At 41.5% G+C, this 23,202-nt stretch overlaps 1 protein-coding gene across 1 annotated transcript; it reads right to left on the reverse strand.

Annotated features, from left to right (window-relative positions):
• Window positions 1-3,401: 3,401 nt before the first annotated feature.
• socs5b (suppressor of cytokine signaling 5b) lies at window positions 3,402-18,883 on the reverse strand. The gene is made up of 2 exons (XM_036573828.1): window positions 18,592-18,883; window positions 3,402-9,887 (listed from the first exon to the last, which is right to left on the reverse strand). The coding sequence occupies exon 2, from the start codon at window positions 9,868-9,870 to the stop codon at window positions 8,191-8,193; it is 1,680 nt and encodes a 559-aa protein (XP_036429721.1). The 5' UTR covers window positions 9,871-9,887; window positions 18,592-18,883; the 3' UTR covers window positions 3,402-8,190.
• Window positions 18,884-23,202: the final 4,319 nt, after the last annotated feature.

A 23,202-nucleotide genomic window follows, 5' to 3' on the forward strand; every position in this document is an offset into this window, starting at 1 on the left:
GCTACTACAACTACCACTACCACATACTACTACTACCACCACACTTCTACAACTACTACTAAAACTACTACTACCACTACTACTACCACTACCTCTACTACAACTACTACTACTACTACCATATACTACTACTAATATACTACTACTACTAATAATAATTGTTCTACTTTTAAAGCGTGCACAGGCTGCATTTCATCTTATTTTCCCCCAATATGTTAAATTTGGCAAACAAACAGTAATTGTGCATTAAAATGTGCAAAGTTGTGTTCACTAATTTTCAATTAGAAAATATAATTTTGCCAGGGTGCCCCAACATTTGCATATGACTGTACGTACTTACTATGAATGAATTCAGTTTTGATGTTATGTTGTATTTTAAATTCATGTTAGTAAATATGGTCCTTTCTACATGTTTGATGGCATGACTCGTGACACTTTCCAGTATAGGCTGCATAAGCTAAATGTGGTGTCTTGCCAGCCATGTTAAGTATAAATCATTGTCTTACCAGAGGCTACTGTCTCTCTCACTGATGAACATTCTTCATATTTTTGCATGACTCTGGTGTTAATCCACTCCTCCTGTAGCATGGGGAGTGAGGCACATTTCTCCAGATGACGGTGTGATGGTGAAGGCTGTGTTTTTCTTGGCCCGGGTGTGCAGGTTGGCGCACTGGAAGCTGCCTCCTCCTCCTCCTCCTCCTCCTCCCAGCCTCAGCCTGCAGCCGTCCACAGTGGGTGTAAAGCACTGTCTGGGGGATATATTTCTGGTATGAAATATAGATGGGAGCTTATGTGTGTGTGCGTGCGCATGCGTTTCCGTGAGGACGAGGTGAGCGAGAGGTCATCTCTCTCTTTGCTGCCACAGACTTGGAGGCCATCCAAAGTGAGAAGAGCAGCAGGCTGTCTTTTTCTCTCTCTCGCTCGCTCATCCTGCAGCAGTTCAGGATGATATGCAGCAGTGTGTGAGAGTGGAGTGTGCATGCATGTGCTGCGAGTGCGAGATGGCCTCTCCTCCACGTGTGGGGGGGTTATTTGGATCGTGAAGTGTATGAGAGGAATACCGGAGAGGAACGTCACTCTGACCATTATGAATGAGAGACAGGCCTTTCATAACTAGGACAGAATGTAACCTCATTCACCCATTCAGCATGGCACGCTCTGTAAATATGCACGAAAAAATGAACCGAGGGGGTCGTTCGACTTACAAAGTGACTTACTAACATTTACTGCAATCACTTTTTTTACGCTTTTGTTATTTAACTTACTTCCAGTGAACATATCCATTTTAAATGTACACATTCTTTTAACTTTGACTCTGAGCAAAAAATATGCATTCTATCATAAATAGATATGTTTAAAAACAAAATTGGCAGGAAAAAATATTCACACACCACAAATTCATAACATTAGTACTTCGCTGCAAAACCATTAAAGGGATTTTCTATTATTACATCAAGCTTGTAACAATGGAAAAACCTTTTTTGGTGCTATATAGAACCCTTTTCAAAAAGGGTTCCCTTGAAGAATGATTTTTTTAAGATGGTATGTTTGGAGTCATTGTCTTCTAACCAGATTTAGTTTCTTGGCAGATGAGGTTAAATTCTCCTCCAGTATCACAGTACATCACTTCATTCACTTTGATGACATGTAATATCCCAGTACAATTTGCAGCAAAGCAGCCCCATATCATGATGCTCCCACCACCGTACTTCACTGTTGGTGGGGTGTTCTTGGGATCATATAAACAACCCTTCTTTCACCAAACGTGATGAACTGAAATGTTTGCAAAGAGTCTGACCAGAGTACACTGTTTCAAAAGAGCTCCAAACTAGTTGCAAAAAAACTTTTGGTCTCACTTTGGATAGTTCACTATAGTCCCCCATAGACTATCTACAGATGTTTAAATTGTTAATAAACTCTGTTGAAACTCAGTTGATTCTAAACAGTGGTGAGGTTAGGGTTAGGATTTGGACCAGGTTTAGGGCTAGGACCAGGGTGAGGGTTGGGTTTAAGTTAGGGTTAGGGTTAGAGCCAGGTTTAAAGTTAAATTATGGTCAATTTAGTAGATATTTAGTTGAATGTAACTTGAAAGTATCTACAAAGCATTGAAAGTGGACTATCCAACCAAAGTGTTACCAATTTTTTATTTGTAGTGTTATTATCTAGAATGAAATCTTTTAAACCTAACCTTGTTGATTCTTGGGAATACATACCTTTTTGTAAATTTGAAGCAGATTTATGCTCTGGACGTTTATTAAATAACAAAAAATAAAAGTCTAAATACTTATTTGCCCTCACTACCAAAGCTGAACTATCAAAGCTGACGTGCTGACTGTTCTCTACTTGAATTGAATGGAAATGTGTAGGATAATTAACACCTTAATCTCCAAGCTTATTATTCAGTAACCACTATAGATTATTCAGTAACTACTATGAAAATTATATCATATGCAGGTTATGACGAGTGAACCACCCAGTTCCTTATACTGAAAAAAACAGTATTTGAATTTACATGATTAAAACTTTGCACACACATACAACATTACATCAACGCCACAGTCTTTCGGTTTGCTTCTTTTGGCAAGAATTGCGTTGAGCTGATGTGCAACCATTTGACACATTTGCATCATGCAAATTTACAGCACCATGTTTTTCAGTGTAGTGTTAAATTAAGTTGAATGGGGCTTAAAATGATTAAATTCATACAACTATTTGTTTTTGAAGCGTAGATATTTTGCATTGATTATTCTCTTCGATAAACTGGACCCTTGCAAAATATATTAGACTGCCCCGTTCAAGTATGAACCTCCAAAACTAATACAGCATCCCTGCTGCACACAAAATGCCCAGAATGTCTTAAGTCTCACCATTTCCGCACAAGGAGGTGCTGAAAGAATTCCTAAAACCCTGATGGGCTAAATGAAGTAAGCGAAAACTGAGTGAGATTCTCCCTCTTTCATATCTCCAGGTCAAAAGCACAGCTTGAATTATTCATCAGCTTTGGGTGGCTGATGAGAAACTGATAACCCACATACTATTTATACTTCATATCAGAGGGACAAATAATAAAGCACTGGCGACCAGACCGCGCCTCTCAAGCCAGCTCGTGCTCGTCTCTGAACCAGAGGCTCTCTGGAGCCAACCCAGATGCTTTCCTGGTATAGAGCAGTCTTAATTACACTTCAGATCCAATTAAATGAATAACTGCAACGACTGCTTTTTACAACTGTCTTTGGTTACTCCTGCGTGTATGACTTCTGTCAACCCTTCATGTTTGATCCGAGTCAGAAAAAGATGAAACGCAACAACAACTCCAAATCTGCAAACATTTACATAGCATTTTACCACATAATGAGCGCATAACACAGTGCAGATACCGACAGTCAATAAATGTGGGGTCCTTTCACTGCAAGGAATACACTTGACAATTTTATTTGTAATATTAAGACAATGAAGCATTCGCAAAGCACCAAGAGTGACAACTACAAGCATCGTATCCATTGGCTTTCAAAATGAAAATGAAGTCGAAGACAAAAGAATGAAAGTAGAAAGAAAAAAAAAGAAACAACAAGGGCAGGGTTTAAACACAGATACTGAAAAGTGAACACGTTCACCACTCAACCACTCCAGTTCTAGCCTGACGTCAGCTAATGGAAAGAGAAAAAGAACAAAAGAAAAGGAGGAACATAATTCGAGTTAGGCTATAGTTGTCTGATGAGAGCTCGTCAGCCTGTAGCAGTGGGGCGGATGTTGCGATTGGTCTTGTAAGGCCGTGTGGGATGCAGAATGACAACCATTAGTCCCCATCATTGTCAAGCCCTGTCACCAAGGCGCCTGCCTTCATATAGCAACAAATGTGCACGTACAGCATTAAAGTGACAGTATAGCAACCATGGTTATATCACGCTCATTGCATATTAGGGATAAGATTTATGTAAAAAATAATGATTTTGTTAATATGTTTGCATAAAAGTATTATACAACCCCCCTTGACACTAATTCTAAAATACTTCGTACAAATCCAAGTCTGTAAGGTCAGAGCTTAGCACAGAGCTAAGGTTAATCTAAGGGCAAAAGTAGGGTAGGCTGACTGAAAATGTTCAGTTCTCGCTCTACGTACAGTACTGGTGCTCAGAATTAATCCTATAATTAATTCTTGATAAATCTTTAAATCTCTTACTAACATAAAACATCTCATTATCACTTTTTCTCTTTTTTATAGGTCAGAATGGAGCATCGGGTGTGCGTCTCAAACATTATCACTAGTGAACAGAAACAGAGCCTACGCTGTTCCTCTGTACTCATGGCGCAGGGTCTGTTTTACAGTTCATATGGGCAACATGTGGTACTGCAAAGCCTGACACATGCCATTTCCCATAGGGAACAAAGTGCAGGAAGAGCCTCAGACTCCCCAGTACAGAAAGGCTGAGAATCATACTAACCGTTTGATACAGAAAACCCCACCGCTCTAGATCATAATTATGGGGCGCAGTTCAAAAGAGTCTTAAGAAAAAGACCCCTTTCTTCTCTGTTGCCATGGCTGACAGATTTTCACTATTTCAAAAGCGGCTAACAATGCCTGAATGGCAGGGGGAGTGTACAGAAATCCACAATGGCTGCAGGCAAACATATTCTCTCAAGCCTTAACCAAATAATGACCGACAGACTTTTTTTTCTCTTTTTACCTCAACCCAACTCCCCACAGCGAGCCACCAGAGCACTCAAAATGTCTCAATGGAGCCCTGTGTTAGCCTAAGTTGCTAATGCTAACTTTAGCATAGTGCCCAAACACTGTGGAGGCCAAGAAGACTACACAAACAACAGAATTTCTGCTTTCAGCTCGACGTATCCGAAAAAGAGGGTGATGCTGAGGATGTGGTCAGACTGGGGCGGAAGGGCAAAGAAAAAAAAGGTCCCTCTCCTCTATATTTTCATAAAAACTATCAAGAAACACAGACTGGTCCTTTTAGTAGGTGGTAAATTTAGAGGCTAGCTTAGTAAATTTAGCCTGTGATTAGCGCCTGTAGGGCAGGGCAGGGTGTAACTCTGCCAGGGGAGACTCATTTGCTGAGTGGTAGCACAGAAAGGCCTAAGTATATGCGTGAGCAGGGCACAGCAGTCTAAAATACAGAACCTGAGTGTGAAAGCAGGGGATGGATGGATTAAGGCACATGCTGTCACTGAGAACACTGGTGCTAACTTTCTGTTACATCCACACCTAAACCTAAAAGGCTCTGCGCAAAGATCACCGACAGATCTGTTCTTCTGTGGGGCCGTTCTAGTCAGTCCTTCGGTCATTCAAAACTGATTGCGACTTCAGCTGAAACAGAAGCGATATTACTGACGATGCATTTACTTGCTCTTGCTCATTCAACACAAACTGTGATAAAGGTCTGGAGGACATGGCAGAAAGTATCATGGCAGAAAGTATCACTAATACAGGTTAAGCATAGAGACACACCTTTGGTCAGTGATCCTAAAAAACACAAGCACTGGACAACACTGTGATATATCGTTATGCATAAGGTGAGTGGACCTGAGCAACTTTCCATGTTAAAATGATATTCCAACTTGACATTAAATTGAAGACTTGACTTTAGGTTGGCCTTTATTTGTCCCATATCAAAAATATTCACCATTCATACCAACAAATTAAGCATATGCTATCTTAGGTTATACGATTAAGTTGGCTTTTTTTTTTTACAGTGTTAAAGGAATCTCATTCTTTAGTGCACACAAAAATGACACAGGAAGCATAATGTATATGCTTCACAATGGTTAAAAGTGCAACGCAAGTGGAAATAACCACAATTGATAAGAAAACAGGACATCAATACTTTAAACAAGTATACAAATGGCATTTCTCTGTGTTCATGCTTTGTCTACAGTGAAGACAGTAACAGTGAGGTAACTGTACAGGCCTTAAAGGAATGGTACGGCGAAAAATCATATTTACCCAGTTTTCCACGTACCCCAGCTGAGATGCGTTTGGAGTCCAAATTTTGCTTCTTTAATTCAAATTTGAAGCGGCGAAGCTAACATTGCTAACAAACACTAGAAGTCAACAGTAGTGCAAAAATACATCATCAAAATGTCTTTTTAAACCCACTCAACCTGCATCCTGGGCTTTATCAGGGTTGTGCAGACTTGTCAATGTGGTTTAGGAAACAGTATGACTTACTGAAAGTACAAAACTACAGGCAGCGACTTTAGGCATCAGAGTCTGTACTGACAAACCACTCAGGAGTAGAAGTGCTGATCTAGAATCACTATTTGTGACAATGGCTGTCACAAATATAAAGGAATCTCCTGCTTTGTGAAACCCAGCCATAATTTTATGAAGTGGCTGCCTGTAGTGATGAAGTTTTGTTCATTTTTATAGCTCACAGTCAGTCATACTGTGCCCTAAACCACATTGGCAAGTCTGCACCTAATGAAGACCTGGATGTGGTTTGACAGATTTTTGGGGTTTGGGGTTTTGAGGACATATTATTCCAGAAATGATACAGGCTATTTGGGTGACTACTGAATTCTAGTGTTTGTTAGTTAGTTAGCCTTGTAGCTCCAGTACTAAACTAGAGAAGAAGAATTTGCACTCCAAACATATTTTGGCTGATCGACTACATCTGGGGCAAGTGGAAAATCGGGTATATTTGATTTTTCACCAAACTATTCCTTTAAAGTCAACCTGAAATCAAAATTGACCTTTTTTAACCTTGTTAGTTTCATGTCCCCGGTCATATTAAGCACAATTCATTTCATATTATTTAAAAAGACACATTTTTTCCCATAACCTTTCATCAAAACTTTTGCCCACCTCTAAGATATCATGTTTCACTTTCCCCTTTCAAACCACCCTCATTTATCAACTAGCAAAAACAATAAACTACCTCAGAGACCCTCCCTGATACCATGTTTCACTCAGAAACAACTGAAGGAAAATGCTTTATGATTTCCAATTCAAACTGACTTGAAATATTACTTTTTTTCCTCCCCAAAAATAAAAACCACAGAGCAAAACCAACATGTTATGTAGAATATAACACCTGCACAGACTGAATGAAGACAACTTCATATCCCAAAATTTCAAAGGAGCATGAAACTCAGACCATTGATTCATGCTCTGAATAGGAGTAGATGATGGCAGCAAACTGTAGACACGAACTCGAGTTATGCCCTATAAAGGGATGAAGGAACACAGAATCAATAATACTATCTTAATCTGATACTGCATACGTTTAGTCCACATATATTTTAAACAAATGACAAAGTGCCTGTGTTTTTCAGCTGAGATCCTCACTCAAAAAAACAGAACGTAACAGCAGACTAAAACGGTGACTGTGCTGAGAGAGATGACACTGCTTTGGAACCCAATTTTAGAACACTAACCTACCTATTTTATGGCACACGTTCAGCTACGTCTAACTCCTCTCTGTGTAGCTGGTAGGTAACAGGAAATGATCATTGTCTCTAACTGGCAATTTCCTCCTCTACATGCAGTTAATTTGTGCCTCCCTTAAAAAAAGAGCTCTTTGCTGAAAAGGTGCATGTCTAACTGTGACCCTGCCCAGTGTTCAGAGATCTAAGCGCTGCCTCATGAAACTTCATACTGAGAAGGATATAGTAATTTGAACTTATTGCTGTTAAATTAGCTGTGACTTAGTAAATAATTCATATAATACATATGTAAATATTAGTTTTTAAGGAAGTTGCATGTAGCCTTGAGTGGCTTGCTTTAGAACGATTTAAAACTATTTCAGTAAGTTCACTAAGTTAAATGGACGCTGGCCGTTTTACGAGTGAATATCTGGGACTAATTAGTATAAGAAGACTCTTTCATTGCTCCAAATGAGTTTAATTGCAGAGAGGATGCAGGGTAGTGCAGGCAGTTTAGCAGACAGGCTGAAGCAGATCCGGTAGATATGGTCTGAGCAGAGAGGAAGAAACCATTCCAATTCAAACCTGTTCAACACATGCTTGCCCGAAAGCATACACTGGTTATTAGCAACGCGTATTCCAAGTGAAGTAAGTATTAACTAAAACAACTGAATATTGGCAGTTCAAAACATCCCCTGTGCCACACGCCTAAAAGCCAGTTGAATGAGGGTTGATGTGATCCATGCACATTCATACTGGCTGACAGTCCATTGCCTCCACAGCTCCTGCCTCTCTCAGACACAGAGTCAGGCCTCACTTGACCTTGAGTGGCAGCTCTCTCTCTAGCCAGCGAACACGCACTTTCTGTTTGTAGTGATACTCCTTGAGGAAGTCCTGCATGGCTGGTGGCAACGGCAAAGCACCAATGCCATCGTAGGTGGTCTGATGGCAGATGGCAGCGCGTGCCAGGTGCTGCAGACTAAAAGGGAAGGTTCTATGCAGGGGAGCTGTGAGCAGCGGCTCAAAGAACATACAGGCGCTTGGGTCTTTGTAGTGCTCCAGCAAACCTGTGACTGTGGAGGAGTGGAAGACACAGGGATCGTGCGCATCAAAGCTGAAGTTGTGGTTCCACTGTTCAATGCGTGCATGCAACGAGCGGTTGTAACGACGGAAGCTAACGGAAAATAAGTAGTCCTCCTGGGCAGAGTCACGCAGTAGGAAGGTGCCCTCTGGCCGGCCGTCCAACAGGGCCTCCGCCTGGTAGCGGTCCATCACCCCCCAGTAGCAGGGAAGCGCTGTGATGGCCAGAAGATCAGGTACCAAGCAATGAATAAAGTCAATCTGTGTGTGAACCTTCCAGGGTCCTGACTGCCTAGAGGAGTGCCCGTCCCCGGAGGCATGCCTCTGCTTAGTCCTCCGTGCCTGTAAGCAAAGAGTAGTCGAGTCCTCCTCAGAGTCACAGTCAGCAGCCTGAGATGGCATTACCATGCTCGCCCCAACCTGTGCCACTATCCCAGAAAACCCCCCTGAAAAAGAGGTTCCAGCACCCAAGCTCCTGACCTCCCCAGCTCCTTCACTCGAACCAGGAGCCATCTTTGGTCCCAGTTTGTACAGGGCAGATCTCTGTGCAGTGGCCTCCAGTGTGTGGATCTGCGCATTTGGAGGTGGGTCAACACCTTCCTCTATACTGAGTCTACGCCGTTCACGGAGCCTCTCCTCTTCGTCCTCCGGGGAGGCACGCACTGGGTCAATAGCATCCAGTAACGCTGTGGAGGAATGCGGGCTGACTGGTGCTGTATGCTGCTTGATGAAGTGCCACTTGTTGGCCAGATCGGAGCCTGGTGGGAATGGGCATGTTTCCAGCATCAATTCTGTTAGGTGGATCTTGCGCTTGGAGGCAACCTGGCTCTTGGCCGACCGGGGGCGACGGGGGGTCGGCATAGGCAGGCATAAGCCTACTGTGTCCTTCAGTCGCTGGCGCACAGAGCGGACACTTAAGCTCCGTCCGCTGCCCCCTCCTCCAGAATCACTCACCTCTTGGATGGAACTGGTCCCATAGCAGCGCTCTCGCCTGCTCACCCCTCCTCTCGAACGCCCTGTCCGCCTGTCTGCCTCTAGAGAACTCTGTGTTTTAGTGGAACAGGAGTGCTTCTTCTTCCCTCCCCAGGGAGCATGGCGTGAGTAGGAATCCCTCCGCACGAGTGGGACCCTCCGTACATCCTCGTTCTCCTTGTCAACTGAGATCTCTACAATCTGGGGAATATCGGCTACGCAGTTATGGCCTCGGCGTCCCCCTCTTACCACAGGAACCTGCGAAGGGGAAGAGTCCCGAGCAGCCTGGGACTCACCTGTGTGTGGTCCTTGGCTCAGGTCCACCACAGAGTGGAAACGATCCATGTCTAGGCTGCATGCGTTGGCCTCTGAGCCGCTGGCATGGAAGAGGGTATGACATCTGTTCCTGAGGTTGCTCCACATTTTCCCTGCTTTCTCCATACGCTGGAGACTAGGACCTGTTGGATAAACAGAAGCAAAGAATTAGCAGCTACAAATATGGCCTGCTAACCAAATCAGGGATGCTGATTTAGTCTGTATTTAAACTTAACTGTGTGAATCATGAAGGCGTATGTAGGTTAAATAGTGTCCTGTGGTAAACTGTGTCAAAATAATTGTGAGGGCACTTAACTGCGAATAGAATGTGTCATGGTGGTATTTCTGGCTGTAAATTGCAAATGCAATTTGGGGCTAGTAACTGGACAAGGTGGGTGTGTGAAGCATGTTAGGCATGAGTGCCCACAGTAAGGGTGAGTGCGGCAGTACAGTGTGTGTGTGCAGTACGAGGTGTGCACGTGTGTAATAAAGTGAGGATCAGTGGCTTGTACAGGCACACAGTGAGCATGGAGTTGCCAGGCAGATATGTAGGGGTACAAGGCCACAGCTATAAATGAACCTGAGGATCTTCTCCCAGCTGATCTGCTGGTATGTAATGTATTACTGAGCCAGTCTGGACCTGACTAAGAACTTTCCCTGTCATGGCAGCAGACATACACGCTAGGAAGAAATAGTGTGAGTGGGGGGGGAGTGGGCACAGACAGAGGGAACATACACATGTAGACAGACAAGAATAAGAGTCAGTTCTTTCATCTTGTCTGTTTAAGCCTCCAGTCAGACAATGAACAGTTTCTCTTCTCCTTTTTTGCCACAGATGTTGACCTGACTTTATCTGAACCACTGTGGTCATGCAGCACAACTTAATCCTTCTCGCTCTTTTGATTTTAAGGAGACTAACTCAAAAGTAACATCTTCCAAGACAAAAATCTGTTTTACGACCATTGTTGATTACTTCAGTTCTTGTCAATCGCTCTTACTTACCTGTGTTGGGCATAAAACATGAATTTATGGAAGTGAACCATAGTAGACACAGGTAAGTAAGAGGAATTGACAAAACTGAAGTAATTAACAATGGCTTCAGCCATTTCTTAAAGAACACTAGGCGAGGTTCCACCTCTGCGAATTCAAGGGGGTTATCGTGAATGCAAGTAACACAATTCACTGGAATCCTTTTCTGACTGTTATATAAAAGTCAAACTGCTTTAAAACATTCTACATGTCAAACCAAGGGTCTATTTTGTCATCAGTTAGCAGTGTTGGGCATAAAGTGGTACAAAGTAACATGTAACAGTAATGTGATTACTTTTTCCTGTAACTTAAGTACCGCAACACTTTACAGTTTACATTCTACAGTTGCTGATCTTGTAGTTGACTTGAAATGAAGTACTAAAAGGACATATTTCAGAGAGTAACACAGAAGTAAAGCGATGAGTACTGAGATTGCTTTTGCCTGGGATTATGAAATTACTAATTATTATTATTATTCATTTTATTTGACACTGCGAACAGGTCATGTATAGTTGGGTCAACTCCTTGTTAAGACCTTAACTACATACAAATATAAAGGGCCCATACACTACTAATTATTTTTCAATCCTGTGTTCACTTATAATGTTAGAGTGGTTTAATATAAAGTAGTCAAAATTCATTATGACAAAGCATGACCATTTTCCAACCTCTCCGGCTGTTTGCGTTACTGTGCTCTTAAGACCGATATATGCAAATAAGCTCTGTTTTGATTGGCTGCTCTGTATTGTCTTTGCTGAAACACCCCTTATAATGTCAGGGTGAAAGGGTGGAGCTAAACTGCTATGGGCTGCATAGACCTCTAAAGTTGCGCATCATGCCCATGTTAGGAGCTCTGGGTCTAAGCTGGATTTCTCTATGACAGAAATGTATGACGTTTTTGAAAATCATTGCTATCGTGTCTTGTGATAAACTAAAACGTCCCAAGTCTGATAAGTCCATTTTTCTCCCAAGTGTCACTACAAGGAAGCTAATGCTAGCATGAAACTTCAACACTATTATATACCTAAACCAGCTACTCAAACGGCCAAAGCAGCTACAACATTTGACAAATCTCGCTGGCTTACATGGAGTATTTTGCTCTAGTGTTCTACTCTAGTGAGGTTTTCAGTCTTATAAAACATTTTTAACACAGAATGCGACAGTGTTGAGTTTCCAAAACAGCATTTATCTCTGTTTTACAGGTATCCAGCATAGATCCAGAGCGCATGATGCCAACTACAGAATAACGACACTTCAGAGGTCTATAGGTGGGTATATGTAAATGTGCTGCATTTGGTGACATCATTAAACTGTCTATTTTTCCAGTCCATTAGTTTCCATATATGAACTGTGTGGACCGAGGAGTGAATGGCAACTTCTGAAACACTGTTTACATACAATATGTAACTCTTTTGTTTCAAAAAAGTGAGGATAATTAAGTTTTCATGAGCACTTTAAAGCTGAAATTAAGAATACCCGTGGACAACAGCTTACATGCATATATTCTTAGGTCTGCCTCTGACTCACGGCACCACTTCCTCTGTTTATATGAAATCTCTTTCCGTCATTCAGTTGAGCCAAGGATTAGAGTCTGTGAAGATATGCAAATCATACACACCTGTTGACAGCAGTAATAACACAAGGGATCCATTGTGTTAAACGCAGTCTGCATTTAAATATTCTTGGTTGAACATTACAAAATTACAGCGATGCTGCCTTTTTCTCAAACAGAGGAATGTATCATGAAATCATTGCAGTCTGATTAATCATATTTCCAGTTTTTGTTATGACTCAATAATTCATACTATGTAATAATCCAAAACATGGCACATTATTCAGTAAACCTAAACTTTTTGCTAAAGCAAAAATACTAGCAGATGACTAAAAAAGAGAAGAAACACACACACACACACACACACACACACACACACACACACACACACATATATATATATATATACACACATTACACATCAACAATTTCAAATGAACACCTCGACATAAAAGAAAGAAAGAAAGAAAGAAAGTAAGAAACTTTAATTTAATGTTTCACACATGAAAGGACACATTCTGTTTGTCCTTCTCCTTTATTTCACAGACCCCTCCACCCTCTGTTGTTCTTCCCTCAAGATGCATCCCTAATGTGCCAGAATATCAGATGCATCTTAGGAGGCAGTGCTTTTTCCATGCGAGTTAGCATATTTTTTTTCCTTGACTTTGCTAATCATGGTCCCAAAAACAAACAAAGCGCAGCTCTGGTTTTCCAGAAGGGAGGGACTGAGTGAGTGTTCTTTCCATGCACTCAAACTCATGCTGTAAAGATTATGGAGAAGCATAGAAGTTAATCTGTAATATTACCCTTATCAGGTTTAATATGTTTTCTTAAGCATATTATGAAACTATATGTGATTTGTTCTTCATGTCCACAGCACAGAGCTCATACACAGAAAGACAAAACTGACCTAGTTTATCTTTCCCGTTTCTCTGGAAGAACAAGGAACCTTAGCGTGTGATAGGAGCTGTGACACGACCAGAAACAGTTGCAAAAGCAGTGCTGAACATTTCGTATAGCTCATGATCGAAACCCTGTGTCCAGTCACGTTAAAGGCAAAAATGAGTACCAGAGATGTGTTCAGAGATTATTAGTACTGGACTGGGTAACACTGGCTAGGCCAGGTGTCAGCAACCCAAATGTTAAGAAGAGCCATTTTGTCCTTTCAACAAAAATTAAACCACCATGGGAGCCCCAACATTTTATGTCCATTTTACCATCCTGGCTGTAAATATGTCTTAGTATGTGCTGATGTGTTAGTATAGGCTTTAATATATAATATAAACAAAAATGTAGACTTACTTTGCTCTGCTTTAAGCTTTAGCTCAGTTATAGACGCTTTACTCGCATCTCCGGCAGGAAACTTTTCCGCAAAAGTTGAAAAGTTTCTTGTAAAATACGTCTCTCAACGATTTTTACAAGGCTGACTTCAGCGACTTTTTTGTGTTTTGACAGTTTCTTGTTGCAGATTCCTGTATCAGGAAATAACGCAAATAAGTCCATTCATCCAAATTATCAATGTTCGTCTTAGATCTTTGTCTTTGCCTTTTCGTTAGCTAGTCTAGATTGTTGTTGTTGCTATGATGACCAGCAGTCTGCGTGCCAACCTTCAGGGTTAAAGGGTGAATTAGCCGTTATACATTAACTCCAGCATTTAAGACCATTTATTGTTAAAACTGTGTTGAATGATCAGCAGAGCTTTATTTTACTGCAAAGGAGGATTATTTTATTTTTACATAAATATTCTAATTTTTCTGTGGAGCTGCAACAGAGCAGTAAAAGAGCCGCATGCGGCTCCGGAGCCACATGTTGCTGACCCCTGGGCTAGGCTATCACTCCAACGCAGTTAACTGCTCTTCAGAAGTGTAACTCTTGTACTAGTGTAGTAGTCCTCGAGTCTTGGTCGTTAATTAACTGTTTTGGTCTTGTCTCAGACTCATCATTGTTTTGACAGAAATGTTCTCAAGATCATTATTGAACATCGACAATATGTTCAAACCAGTATAAAACAGTCCTTTCCCTCGCTGCCAGTTAAGGATCTAATTCATCCTTTCCATGAGGGCTTTACCGGTGTAAATTGTTTGTTGATGTTCATTGGTTCCAAAATTCAAACATCCCGAGGGCAGATCAAAGGCTACTATTACTATTTTTTCATTTAGTAATAAAAACGGATGTGTTTTTTGGTTTATATGGTTTATTTTCAGAATACGATTTAGAAGAAAAGAGACGTCCTACGTCCAACGCAAAGCTGGACTAAGATTATAAAATAAAGTAATAAATGATACTTTCAGATTATATAATACTTATACTTCATAGACGATATTATAAAAGATAATATTATGCATGAACATATCACATATAATTAATGATAATTTATAACAATTAACTCCAAACACATTTCCTTTTTTCTCCCCTTCATCTTTTCATTTTTATATTCTGAAAACTCTTTAAGTTGGTCTCAGTCTCGCCACTCCGGGTTGTGGTCTTGACTTGGACTCACCGTCTTGACTCTGATTCCTATATGTCTTACAGGTCTTATATGTATATATTTATTTATATATACATAAATATATACGATGCTAGGCAGCACTGGCGTCTGTTAGCTGACGTAATAAAGCTGGCGGTTAGCGTTCTCCTCCAAACGTGTTCAGCTGTCCAAAGTGGCAGTCTGAAAAGATGCCATGGCTTGCTTCACATGACTGCGTTTGCCTTTGTCCTCCTAGTGGTAGTGGTATCATGTGATTGGGGGTGTTTTAACTAGTGGGTGGAATTGGACACGACTAAATTGGGAAGAAAATGTAAAAAATAAAAAAGTCCTCCTTGTATGGATGGTGCAATGTGTGCCAAGTGGTGCCAGGCATCAGTGTGGGCTGCTAAAAGTTCTATATTATAATGTTAGTACTTATATTCACACCTCATTACTAGCAGCCCATGTTAACATGAACATAAATCCTATGACTGGGTGTAGCTTTGGCTCTATGTACCTCAGTAGCTCTTGAAAGCCCATCCACCACGTCCTTCTCTACACTCCTGCACAGCCATGTTTGATTTCCTCACACTGCTGCGCATCACTCTTTCTCGGAGAACATGGACAAAACAGTTGTCCATCTTATCACTTGCAGATGTTTGAAAAGTGGCTCCGAACCGAACACCACTATTTTCAGCTGTGCGCTTCATCTAAGGTGCGCTTCATCTAACCAACCACCTAACGTGCCCTCGTGTGTACAGTTTAACAATGTTCCTCAACTTGAATGACAAACCCCCCTATTCAAATAGGAACGGTTGCTTATTGGAAATGCAGTCAAATTAAATGACGTTAGGTTACTAATCTGTGTCCATTCAAATATCCTGTGCTCCTAATTTGCTTGGCACCATAATAAATAGGCATCAAAGACAGAAACTGCGTATTATAGAAGAACAGGTGAAAGTCTGGTGCCAAATCTGTATTAAAGAGCACTTATGCCCTTTCCCCACCTGAACCAAGCAAGGAAGGGCCGATGGTGTGCGAGGTATGGTAGAGTGTAAGTGCTAGTATGATGAAAGGCTTTTGGTCTTGTGTTGGTGGGTATGTATATGAAGAAGAGAAGTGCAGAAATCAGCACACAGAACAAAGGAAAATGAGAATGTGATTCAACGGAAGAGCTGCTGCTGTCATTTCCCATCTGGAGAAACATTGTTAACAGCAACTTGTGACTGTTTCTTCCCAGTAAGCAGTGATATAATCCTACGCAATAATCAAAAGCTTTAGGTTGTCTCATAAAATGTGACAAATACTGAGTGGAAAAAAAAACTGCCTTCAAGCAATGGCTAGCAGAGTCTATTCGAGCCACTGCTGTTCATGGCAAGCCACTCTCTAAACTACAACAATGGAAACGTCACAAACAAAACGGAGATGAAAGATGACTCATTTCCGCAGGATGAACAATTACATCAAAAAGCCCACATATGGCAAAAAATGGACCTCACCAAGGACGTAGCTGTGGTGATTCACCTCCGCAAGACCAAATGGAGGAGTGCAGGAAGATTGCAGCAACGCTGCCCCATATTAAACCCAAAAAAGATCCTCTGCTGTTTCTCTCAGCTCGGCACGCCTACCCTCATGGGGTCCTGATGAGTGGCCTGGCTTTTGGACAACATTAAGGGCGTAATCACTTTTTTTTTCCCAAGGAGGATAAATGAGATGTTTGTGGTAACTTCGCTCACTTTTGGAGAGCTGCTGTAAAAGGATGTCTGAGTTCAGGCTGTTCTGGTGGTGCTACAGCAACGGTGCTTTGTTGAGGGTTTTGCATGAAGATTAAACTACAAATGTAGCACCTGTAGCAGGACCATTGTGTTGGGAAGACCCCTCAGAGCCAGCAGTACTAAACACAGTTTTATCTTTAGGCAATGATGCAAAGAATCAAAAGAACAAATGTACAAGACACGTACATACCATGCAAATTTGGGATGATGTTTGATTTTTGTGATAAGATAGTGGTCTATATGGCCAAAAATCTGTGGCATCAGGCCCAAGGAAGGTCAGATGGCACTTGCTCTCTTCATATTTTTCATGACATATGTAAATGCACCACATGTGAATATACTGTTAAATCGCTTTATTCTATTATAAAGTCGTCATGAATTTTTTTTTCTGTTTAAAAAGCCTTTTTATAGTTCAGAATAGGCTACTTTCCCCCTCCCATTGTTCCTGAATTAACTCTGCATCCTATTTTTCCCCAAAATGACTTCAACGCAATAGCGAACGAACAGCTATTGTGGTAGATGCTGTGTGCTACAGGCCACTGATGAACTGAATTTAGCATCACGTAGCTGCTATGGGCAAACTCCAATTCATTTATTACACATTTATACATGTTATTAGGACAAATTCTAACAACAAAAATACAAATAAGGGCCTTAATTATAATCTAAGTCATGTTTCAGAACAAGGGTGCAGCTCAAGCACTGTGTTTTTCAAAAACTGAAAGAAGGGAGACATGCTTTTTTCACAAAGCATGATTTCTCAGCTCAGCCAGATAACACAAGTTAAGTCTGAAGTCAAGCCTTTCCAAAAGGAAAAGAGCTGAGGGTCATTTCTATTCAAGATTCAAGAGTTTACCGTCATATACACAGAGAAACAGACAGTTACACTGTATGGTGACATTCCTACTCTGTACTACTTCTCAGACTACAGGCTACTATACAAACACTATACAAGTACTCAGTACTGAATAAAAGAGAGCACAAAAAATAGAAGAAGAGAAGGAAAGCTTACAGCACCTGGTATTCCCAGGCAGTCTCAACACTGGCCACTGGGACAATCCTCAACATTGGGCTTAAACTATCTGGCTAATTCAGACATCCTGCTTTGTGAAATACTCCCCAGGTCTGGGAATCCTGGCTTTAACAAACGTGACTCGTGATATCAGGTAATTATGAAGTTTATTATGAGCTTAGCCAGGTGGCAGAAGATGAAAAACACAAAAATCGTGGTACTGAGACACAAAAAGCTGTCATTGAGAACTGCTGGGATGGAAGAAAGCTGACCCAGTGCTCACAGACAGAGACCTAAATCCAAAGACCACCGGGCCACGGCATGAAGGGTATTTTTGTATTATGTATTAAACAAAGAAACCCAATTTTCACTGTTTTGGGAAAATTCAAGTTCTCAGTCAAGAATGACTGAGAATATCCTCAACAATCTAATATGTACACAGCTATTATGGTAACCAACATAAATAGTGAACATTTAAATGACTTAAATGTCTTATTATTTTAAAGAAACATGAGTGCCACCTTAAAAATAAGCTCAGATAAAACATAACCTGGTTTTCAAGGAGGTTGGAAAAACTCATTTTTTATCATTTTGCTACGTTTTAATAAGATAAACTTGGCCCAAGCCAGGCAGCGTAACGTTAAGTAGCTGGTCTTATTCAACATGCCTGTACAGTCTGTGCAGTACTGAAACGTCCATATTCCACAGCTAAAGCCTGAATAATGAGAAATAAAGCTGCACATTTTGTTATTTTTGACCAGCCAAGCCAACTTCTGCCAACGGTTTGAGGAGATTCCTCCAGACAGACAGCGAGGAGGTGCAGCCCGCAGGAGAACCGCTGGAAATCCGGTGACACATCGCTCGCGTTCCGTTACATTCAGTCCAGAGAGTTCGCTAACAGGCTAACGTTAACAAAGCCGAGCAAACCGTCTCACACAAAGGCGAAACGGGTAAAAACGGACACGTTCAGCCAACAAACTGTTGAAAAGAGGATCTAAACGAGTGCGCTTACCTCCGCTATGCGGGTCTACCACTTCGTAGCCTTCTTTTGTCTGTAAAAAAGATGGCTATCAAAAGATGTCAGACTCGTAGCTATCCCGCACAAGCGTTCCCGAGGCGAGATCTACGCTGCTCATTCCCGGGGTCCGTTTTTCACACATGCACGAAGCAAAACTTCGATTTTGATATAATTCCGCTGCTCTGGAATGCCCATTTGATCCGGGGCCAGCTCTTTGGAGAGCCTCCTCTCTCTCGCCCGTGTCTTCCTTCTTCTTGACAGCCAATATGACGGTCGCTAGTGGCGATGTCCGACTCGTCAGCGAATCGGTTCTTTTGAAATCGGACGAGTCGATTCACAAGTTCAAATGAATCGAACTGTTCTTTCGTGGTGCTACGTAACGTTTACGTATGTGTTAAAGGGGAACCTATTTTTCGAAATTCCTGCGTAAATAACTGGTTAAGGTGGAAATCGTTCAGATTGGTTTGGTGTGAAATGCTTCGTTCTAGAAAAACCTGCCGAGTCACGATTGTTCACAGTGGTGGTGAGAGGAGTCCTAAAATAGTCTCTTTTATTTAAAATGGCTATATTGTGCTGTAGACTTCGGGACCCCTGGTTCCATCACCACCACTGTAAAGAAATCTGAGCCCCCAAGTTTTTCTACGAATTAACTATTTAACATCAAACCACTCTGAATGACTTCGTTTACATCTCAAACACGGAATTGTGCAGACATTAAAAAAAAATCGGTGGAATGCCCCTTTAAAGGGTGCTAAAACTAATAAAATACCAATAATAACCTTTCACAATATAATCGAATAAAATTCACAGATTAGCGTATCAATGATAACTTTTCCAAATTCGCCCACATCTCCTGTCTTTGGACTGTGGCCAGTTTGCTCTGTGTGGTTGTCAAGCGGGCTTTCGATTTAATGAGTCGTGCAGTTTAAAAGAATCGGTTTGGTGAACCGAACCATCACTGGCCGTTACGCGCAGCTGAGCGAGCGAGTGGCGAGGCTCGGGAGAGCGCGGGCGGGCCGGGGACTCCGGTAAAACAGCGATGGGGCGCGGGGGTGGGGGCGCACTTCCGACTGTGGACATAGACGGAGATACACGATTGGCGGAGGGCGACGTGACGGGCGGGATAGTCGGCCAATGAGAAACAGAGGGGGCGGGGGCCACCGCCTCGGTTGCCATCCTGAAAACGTGGAGATCCGAGACAATGCAGAGCGGCTCAGTAGCCATCTGTTAGCCGGAGACGGACGTGTCCGTGCAGCTTTCGAGAACTGCTTCATCCTGATGATCAGGAGAGCAGATTTGGTTTAACGATCAGTTCAAACGTAAAACGGTGTAAACGAAGTACGCCTGCAGTTAATCTTATCATACTGACTTCTCATGCTTTACACGTCAATATTAAAGCACTGAAACAAATATTAATAACAGGAATACTAATGCCATGCATATCCAGCATGGAGAATCAGTTGCTGCCTATTACAGGCACTGTTTTTTTTTCCTTCACTTGATTTGCACATTGCTGTAAATATTTTAGCAAAAAATAATGATAATTATGATGATGATTAAGAAGGAAAAGGAAGGACTAATAATAGTTGTGGCCTAAGTCAAAAAATGATCATTATATAGTAAAGAAGTGTTGATATTGGTATCTGACAGCTTTTTTGCAACTCAGCTGTTGACTTTTATCAACATCCCCAAAATTATCTTGCTTTATTTGAAAAAAAGAAGGGGACACCACACCCTCCTTTGATTTTACACCAGTGTTATTGAACACTAATAGTTAAAACAGCTCATTTTAAAGATTTGTTGTTTTCATAGAAATAATATCAGATTGATATTGATATCAGACGATACTCAAACCTTCAATGTCATATTAGAAAAGAAGAAGTGCCATCTCTGACCTTGGGCTTTAGCTTATGGTAAAACAGAGAGAGAGAGTTAGCGCTGTTTAAGTGCCTGTGTGGCCTAACTGTATCTGTGAGGTCTTTAGACTTATTAATGTTTGAGATTTTAGACTCTTTACACACCAGTGAATAAATGACACAATTGTGTGTTGTTTTAAAATTCATAAAAGTGCAAGTATATTTGGAGAAGGCCTGCTCCTTTATCACAGCACAAAAGAGACATTGTCCACACTTGTCTGATTTCTGGAAACTGCTGTCTGATTCTGGCAGCCACTGAAAGTGGTTTTTATGATAGTAAGTGTGAACATGGTCTCTGGCATCTTGGGGTGGGCCGAAGGACGCCCGAGGGCCCTGCGAAAACCCGTCGAGCGGCCTGTTCTATTCTGGCCGCGCGGAGCCCGTACACCCATAAAACCCCACACTATCAGTGTCTCAAAGGAGCATTCATTTTTCGCCCACTGCTGATGTCATCGTTTGGAGCCGTGCTGCACACTAGGCTCATGTGAGACCATCTAGTGTGAAGGGAATATTTTTGACTAATGTCGCTGTAGGCTGAGAACAAGCCCTGGGGAAATCACCGCTGCCTGAACAACATCTCCATTCAGTTCCAGCAGAAAGCACTCATCTAATTATTGTGGCTGACACAGAGGAAATGTGAGCTAAAAGAGATCACAGAGAAAATTCAGAAATTGTTGATGCAGTGATGTAAGCTGGCTCTAAAAAGGACAGTTATCTGTCTTTGTTTCACTTCATTGGGCCTTAGGCTAAGTGTATTTTTATATCTGTTTTTCTCTTCCTTTTTAATCCTGTTTTTTAAAAGATATGAAACCGTGTGATCGAAACGACTTTATCTCATATTCACGACTTGCAGTTTTTATGTATATTAAGTTAACATTCACTCCTAGGATTTCCAGGTAAACCATTCATGCTCCAACAGGATTTGCATTCACCTGAACAACACTTTCTGTCAGTCATGTGCTCACACCTCTAATTAAAGAGGAAAGGCAAGAAGTGTGTGTGTGGGTGGGGGGTGGAGGGCATATTTACAGAATATAGAAAACAAAACTACTGGAATTAAACAGAGCACTGACTTTTTATTATCATATTGTTAATATTATTAAAACAGAACACAATCCTCCAACATGACATCAGAGCGTACACCTATGCATTTCAAACTAAAAGGCTGCCTCTATTAAAAATCAAGATAGTTTTAATAGCTTTTCTATTCTTAGAGTAATGAATCAAAAGAATAAATCTTGTTCTTATTACATTTCGATTTGTGTATGTTGAATCAATAATATTAATCAAGAAAAACATCCTCTCTCTTGTATGTTATCAGAATCACATTTTCATACTTCAAAGAAATGTTTCGGATCAAACAAGGTATGAGCTCTATAATCTCCAGAGTCTCTTTGTGTAATTAGGCTACAAAACCAAAACAGGCCATTGCATTCAATGCATGCAACCGCTGCGGATGACGAAACCGGTGCAACATGCTGAAGCAAGGCTGCGTTTAAAGAGCGCATGCTGCCATCTGGTGGCATTGAGGAAACTCTCAGACACTAAAAACAGGCACACTTTCCCTAACAATGCTCTGGGATACCATTTTCAAATTTCGAGTAGATTAATTAGAAAGTTACTTTCATTAATTTACGGACAACACCTTAAATTAAAGTAATTGAATTGAGATCAATTTGCCTATAGGTATATGCAAATTAGATGATTACGTCCAGTTTCTTAAGTGTCCTATCCCCCTCCTGCCCATCGCCATCTGAGGTTCATTTTTAATGTATGTACAGTTTTATTTACTGTGTATCATTTTTACATGACCATTTTCCGAATTCTACGGAGCCCTGCAACGGAGCCAATTCTACGGAGCCCTGCAACGGAGCCAATTCTACGGAGCCCTGCTGGTGACATCTCGTATGAATAAAAATAACGTGTAATGTGTGACTTCGTAAGGTCTGGTAACGAAGTCATGCCTTATTAAGCTGTGGCCAAGGCTTATTATCTCATTCCCCGCTTTACTAAGTCTTTGCCACGCAGTAGGATCTCGTTCCCATGTGTTAATACGCCGTGGCAACGACTTAGTAAGGCTTGGGAGCGAGATAATGAAGTCACGGCCACAACTTTACGGAGCCCCGACGATGACATCCTGCATAAATAAAAATAATGCGTGGCCACGCCTTATTAAAGCGTAGGAACGAGATCCTAATGCGTGGCCACGACTTAGTAAGGAGTGGGAATGAGATGATTAAGTTGTGGCCATGACCTAGTAAGGCTTGGGAACGAGATCACGACTTGCTAAGTCGTGGCCACGCATTAGGATCTCGTTCCCAAGCTTTACTAAGTCGTGGCCAAAACTTAATCATCTCATTCCCACGCCTTACTAAGTAGACACGCCTCGTGACGTCACGAAAACAGTGAACATAATACGAGCTGTTTTGCAGCTTAGTTTCCATATATGGACTGTTTGGACTGTGAATGGTACGTTGAGACATTTTAACACATTATATCAGACGCTGTTATTTCAAAACGGTTTTCCGTGAAAGGGGCCCTTTAATATCAGCTATAAACAGAGATATTAAACCATATGCATCGCCTTTTGCTTTCAGACTGAAATCCCCATCAACGCCCTCGTGAGAGCACCTCCCGAAGTTCCTCCCACACAACAAAGCTCTGGTCTGCTCCCACATCACAGTGAGAA

This window comes from Colossoma macropomum, unplaced genomic scaffold (assembly GCF_904425465.1).
Source record: "Colossoma macropomum unplaced genomic scaffold, Colossoma_macropomum, whole genome shotgun sequence".
Taxonomy (NCBI): domain Eukaryota; kingdom Metazoa; phylum Chordata; class Actinopteri; order Characiformes; family Serrasalmidae; genus Colossoma; species Colossoma macropomum.